We start from the raw sequence: 6,000 nt of genomic DNA on the forward strand, positions 1-6,000 counted from the left end.
GTTATACTAGACCATGACTGCAACTATTAATTATTTTAGCAATTGAATAATCTATTGATTGACACTTGATTGTAAAAATGCACATTCTAGTAAAAATAAACGATTTACCTGCCTGCCATAACCATCATTCTTATTTACTAATAAATACACAATATTTAACTTGAAATTGAACTTTTTACATGTGTGCAATATGAAAAATTGGGTAAAAAAATACTTTGCAGCACTGCCTGCCGGCACACACAAACCACTATTGTGCGCTCTATTAAAGTTCTGGGCACTCAATGTGGTTTACATTTATACGTTTTTATTAATTGCACTTATTAAACTGACTAATCAGAGCAACAATATAAATCAAGTATTTTTTTATAATCAAATTAAAAATTGCAGCCCTAAAACATCATCCCATTTTCAACCGCTTATTCTTTTCGGAGGTTGCGGAGGGTGTTGCAGGGTATATCAGCTAGAATCGGGCGGGAGGCGGGGTACACTATGGACAAGTCGCCACCTCATCGTAGGCCAACACAGATATACAGACAACATACACACTCACATTCACACACTAGGGCCAATTTTCAGTGTTGCCAATCAACCTATTCCCAGGTGCATGTTTTCGGAAGTGGGAGGAAGCCGGAGTACCCGGAGGGAACCCACGCAGTCACAAGGAGACCATGCAAACTCCACACAGAAGAAAGATCCCGAGCGCAGGATCGAACCCAGGACCTTTGTATTGTGAGGCAGATGCAATAACCCCTCTTCAACAATGCTGCCCCGCCCTAGAGCATATAAGGTTTAAAATATAATGCACATTCGGTCATTTTTTATCTTATAAGTGGTACTGAAGGTTCCAGAATATATTTTAACAGGACAACGCTATTAACTTTTGTTTAGTGAACATGATTGAGTAGCGCTAAAAAAGTGTATCTTTAGGAGCATAAAATAATTTGTTTGACAGCACTCATTGTATTGACAAAGTCTCTTGGAGCCATTTCTAAATAGCCGCAGATTACAACAGAAAGAAAACAAGTTATTTTGACGTTTAAGCATTAGTAGGTATTTTATGAGAATCGTCAAACAAGGGTTGCTTGCACAAATGAAGATATTGTATCAGTCAAATGTATCAAGAAAAGGTGAAAAATCTTCATTTGTGTACATTGAAGCACGATTGTGAACTTTACCTTTCCCAAAATGTTCTGGTTAGCATCACCCGCTAAAGTAGAGAAAAACATACAAAAACAAATGCATTAGCAAATGAGAAGGCATAGCATCAAAAATGCATTAGCAAAATGCATTAGCAAATGACAAGGCATAGCATCAAAAAAGTGCAAACATTTGCGTCAACGATATAAGCACCAAAAAAAAATAAAAATGAAATACTGGTCATACAGGTTCATATAGTCCCTAATGTTTAATATTTTATAGTCTGTGTATCCCGGGTAATTTATTGCAGTGGTTCTCAATTGGGGGTACCCGTACCCCTGGGGGTACTTGAAGGGATGCCAAGGGGTACGTGAGATTTTTTTTTAAATATTCTAAAAATAGCAACAATTCAAAAATCCTTTATAATACTTCAACAAAATATGAATTTAAGTTTGTAAACTGTGAAAAGAAATGCAACAATGCAATATTCAGTGTTGACAGCTAGATTTTTTGTGGACATGTTCCATAAAAATTGATGTTAAAGATTTCTTTTTTTGTGAAGAAATGTTTAGAATGAAGTTGATGAATCCAGATGGATCTCTATTACAATCCCCAAAGAGGGCACTTTAAGTTGATGATTACTTCTATGTGTAGAAATCTTTATTTATAATTGAATCACTTGTTTATTTTTCAAAAAGTTCTTAGTAATTTTTGTATCTTTTTTTCCAAGACCACCACAAATCAGCAATATTTTGCACTGTTATACAATTTAATAAATCAGAAACTGATGACATAGTGCTGTACTTTAATTCTTTATGTCTTTTTTTCATCCGAAATGCTTTGCTCTGATTAGGGGGTACTTGAATTACAAAAATGTTCACATGGGGTACATCACTGAAAAAAGGTTGAGAACCACTGATTTATTGTGTAAAAATCTATAAATTCGGCTTTAAGAGTTGATCTGTCATTACACCCTGCCCTTGTACATTACATTACTTGAAGCATGCTGTGATTGAAAACAATTACAAATAGTCCTGAGAATAAGGAATCACACATTTTTTTACACCTTACACCATCAAGAAAGTATTTGCAGTGCTTTATACATAAAATTATATATTTTTTCTAATACAAGTTTACTGTACATTTATTGAAATGATTCCCCCCCTCAAAATTTGACGGCCAACAGGATATACAGTCTAAATACTTTTTACTGTGAATATGCTGAATGGCAGTTTTTCCATTTCTCTTTGCAGCACCTTTCAAGCTCTACCAGGTTAGAACAGGTGTACATTTTTTTTAACATAAAAAAAAGTCAATCTCAAGTATTTTATTGATTCACGCCAGAGTGAAAGATTCTAACGACTTTTTTAAAATTTTGTAATAAGTTTATTATACTTCACAGCTATTGAAAACTCCAAACTTAGTATATAAACATTTTAACAAATGTCAAAACTACTAGTTAATGCTCTTATTACACGAATATCGGCAGAAACTTTATGAGCCTATAAACTGCTGTAATTGTCTGAACTGAACTCTTTGAAACCAATACATTTTTGCACAATTACTTTAATTGACTGAAATGCACTGGATTTATTTAAGGATACAAAGCGTTATCATTTATTTATTTTGTAGATAGAGTTTATCCGCTTTGTCTGCTTTGTTTTGTAACTCAAGTTTTTATTACATATATACATGTGAAACAATTGTATTGTTGATAATCTAGGTGACTATTATTATAGGCTCCAGCACCCCCCGCAACCCCGAAAGGGATAAGCGGTAGAAAATGGATGGATGGATTATTATTATTAGTGATATTTAAATTTGTATTTTTATTGTTACATTTGTAGTGCAATAATATTCATAGTCATTTCGGTGTTATTACCATCTCCTTCATCTACTAATAGGCTACCATTTTTCCTATCATAGTTGTACATATTAAATTCGCTGATGTTGTTCTGTTGTTTTTGTTGTTATCTTCCCTTGTTCCCGCAATTTTCCCGCCAAACATTAAATAAATCCATTTAATAAAGTCAAGTAAAAATAAGGCAACAAGAGATGTAACCCATACTCCTCTTATGTAAAGTAAATCTGTACAGCCGATATGGGCATTTACATCAACAATATGATTTGCCGGAGTAGTTGAACAGGACAAAAAAAAAGTAAACAAAAGTACCGGGGACTCTTATCTCATCTACATGACAGCATGTCATTGCGGTTTCTGCAAGGTCATGTTCAAATGTATCATCTGCTCTTTGTATCTCACCTATGGAGGAACAATTGCATTATTTAAATAATACATCTTTGTGTTGACTTTGTGAAACGAATCTGCGAAAGAGCAATCATATTAATTAAACATGTTTTATTTTGCAGATTATTTTGGAGTCTTTGTGAAATTTTGTCACAGTAGAATGTTGGTGTGACAATCTCTGACACATGCATGCACGCAACCCAGCTGACTGTACTGCAACAAACTTTCACAGTAAAGACTCCAATATAGTCCACAAAGTAAAACAACGAAACAATTCCATTATAGTGACAACACTGAGCACGTTCACACATTTGTCTCAAAGTTTATAAGCTCCCATTGTTGCCTGTGCCACCTAAAAACTGTTAACACAAGATGGTAAGTACAGCTGTGGCAAACTCAGTAGGTAATGCAGTCGTGGGAGAGGGGCTGTTGTTCACATGCATTTGTTTGAGAAACGAAAAAAGAACGGTATTACACAACAACACCAAAAGCACTTACTTAAGTCTTTTTTATCTGCAACTTCGTCCAAACTTGAAATAGGTTTGCTATAAATAGAAAAAAGTGAACACATCAGAGAAGCTTGTTGAAATTGGTACTGTTTTGGAATATAGGTTTTAAAAAATGTTTTAATACTGTTTCAAACCTGTTGGAGCAGACAGTAGACTGGCATGGGTCTGATTTCTAAATGGGGAAAAACAATCATTCAAATACAGTCAGATAAAAAAAGCAAATGTGAAAACATTGGTATTAAGGCTATTAAAAAAAACTTTTCTAACATTTATTTTATTTCAATACAATTGTGTTGGCACAATGGACTGTAACAAAGAAAAGCATTGCCGTTATTGGTGATGTCACTTTATGCAATATTATTGCTGTCCTCGCACAGAGCCCTCACATGTAAGACTTTAGTCTCAAAATGAATTATGTTCAAAGCTGTCAGACGATTTAGGTAGGCGATTTATTACAAACCCCAAAACCAGTGAAGTTGGCACATTGTGTAAATTGTAATGAAAAACAGAATACTATGATTTGCAAATAATTTTCTAATTATATTCAATCGAATAGACTGCAATGACAAGATATACTTAAAAGTTCAAACTAGGAAACTGTTATTTTTTTGCAAATATTAGCTTATTTAAAATTTGATATCTGCAACATGTTTCCAAAAAGCTGGCACAAGTGGCCAAAAAGACTGAAAAAGTTGAGGAATGCTCATCAAATACAAAGGTTCAGAGAATCTGGAGGAATCACTGCACATAATATTGAATCCACGTGACCTTAAACCCCTTAGGCGGTACTGCATAAAAAAACCGACTTCAGTGTATAAAGGATATCACCACATGGGCTCAGGAACACTTCAAAAAACCACTGTCAGTAACTACAGTTGGTCGCTACATCTGCAAATGCAAGTTAAAACTCTACTATGCAAAGCGAAAGCCATTTAACAACAACACCCAGAAACGCCGCCGGCTTTGCTGGGCCCGAGCACATCTAAGATGGACTGACGCAAAGTGTAAAAGTGTTTTTTGGTCTGATGAGTCTACATTTCAAATTGCTTTTGAAAACTGTGGATGTCGTGTCCTCCAAAACAAAGAGGAAAAGAACCATCTGGATTCAAAAGCCAGCATCTGTGATGGTATGGGGGTGTATTAGTGCCCAAGGCATGGCTAATTTACTGAGGAAACTCTCCTGAAGGAATCAATAAAGTACTATCTATCTACAGGTTTTGAAGCAACCTAGGTTACCATTCAAGCAGCGTTATCATGGACGCCCCTGCTTATTTAAGCAAGACAATGCCAAGCGATGTGTGTCAACTGCGTGGCTTCATAGTAAAAGAGTGCGGGTACTGGACTGGCCTGCCTGTAATCCAGACCTGACTCTCAATTGAAAATGTGTGGCGCATTATGAACATTAAATATCTTGTCTTTGCAGTCTATTCAATTGAATATAAGTTGAAAAGGATTAGCAAATTATTGTATTCTGTTTTTATTTACAAATTACACGTGCCAACTTCACTAGTTTTGTAGAACCCCAATTCCCTAGAGTACTTTTCTTTCAATTTGGTGGTACCTTCGCCACTGAAGCAGTGATAAGCTGATCTCCAATTTTGATGTTTGCAGAGTCTGCCAAAGCCTGAGCATCTGCAGCATTCTCCATGCACACTGATGCCTGCAAAAGGGACATATTTCCGTTTATGTGGAAAAAAAACAAATTGCATGACACTACAATACTTTGTGTAACAACTATTTCAAATTTATAGTGAAAAAGTTGTTTCTACAGACCAAATTCCACTACTCATGTGACTGCAACACTGACAAGATTATAAATAATATATAGTTAACACACATTTTATAAATACAAGAAATAGAAATACAGTATAAAGCCGGTACTAAATACAAGTACATACTAGTATGTCCACTGAATATAATACATTTGCTAAAAAAAAGTTGTTTACATAAAAATATATTATGTAAATTTAGTAGTACCTTCAGGGTATCACTTTCTTTTTCAAAACATGGGATGAGAATCACATTGTTGATCTTGCCATAGGACGCCACTAATTTAGTAACTTCCTGCTCTGTGGTTTGCTTTGGAATCCCAGTCAGGTAAACAAG

General features: G+C 35.0%; 1 protein-coding gene across 3 annotated transcripts in view; it reads right to left on the bottom strand.

The window, feature by feature from the left end:
* The window catches only part of LOC133538927 (zinc finger protein 638-like), a 57,691-nt gene that overhangs the window by 27,510 nt on the left and 24,181 nt on the right, over positions 1–6,000 (bottom strand). For all 3 annotated transcript variants that reach the window (XM_061880847.1, XM_061880848.1, XM_061880846.1), the window contains exons 7-11: positions 5,872–6,000; positions 5,456–5,554; positions 4,029–4,066; positions 3,884–3,930; positions 1,176–1,207 (exon numbers count right to left, since the gene is read on the bottom strand). The exon at positions 5,872–6,000 is cut by the window's right edge and continues 72 nt beyond it. In XM_061880847.1, the coding sequence (XP_061736831.1) occupies positions 1,176–1,207; positions 3,884–3,930; positions 4,029–4,066; positions 5,456–5,554; positions 5,872–6,000 (345 nt within the window). The remainder of the gene's footprint in view (positions 1–1,175; positions 1,208–3,883; positions 3,931–4,028; positions 4,067–5,455; positions 5,555–5,871) is intronic.

The sequence above is a fragment of the Nerophis ophidion genome, linkage group LG20 (assembly GCF_033978795.1).
Source record: "Nerophis ophidion isolate RoL-2023_Sa linkage group LG20, RoL_Noph_v1.0, whole genome shotgun sequence".
Lineage (NCBI taxonomy): Eukaryota > Metazoa > Chordata > Actinopteri > Syngnathiformes > Syngnathidae > Nerophis > Nerophis ophidion.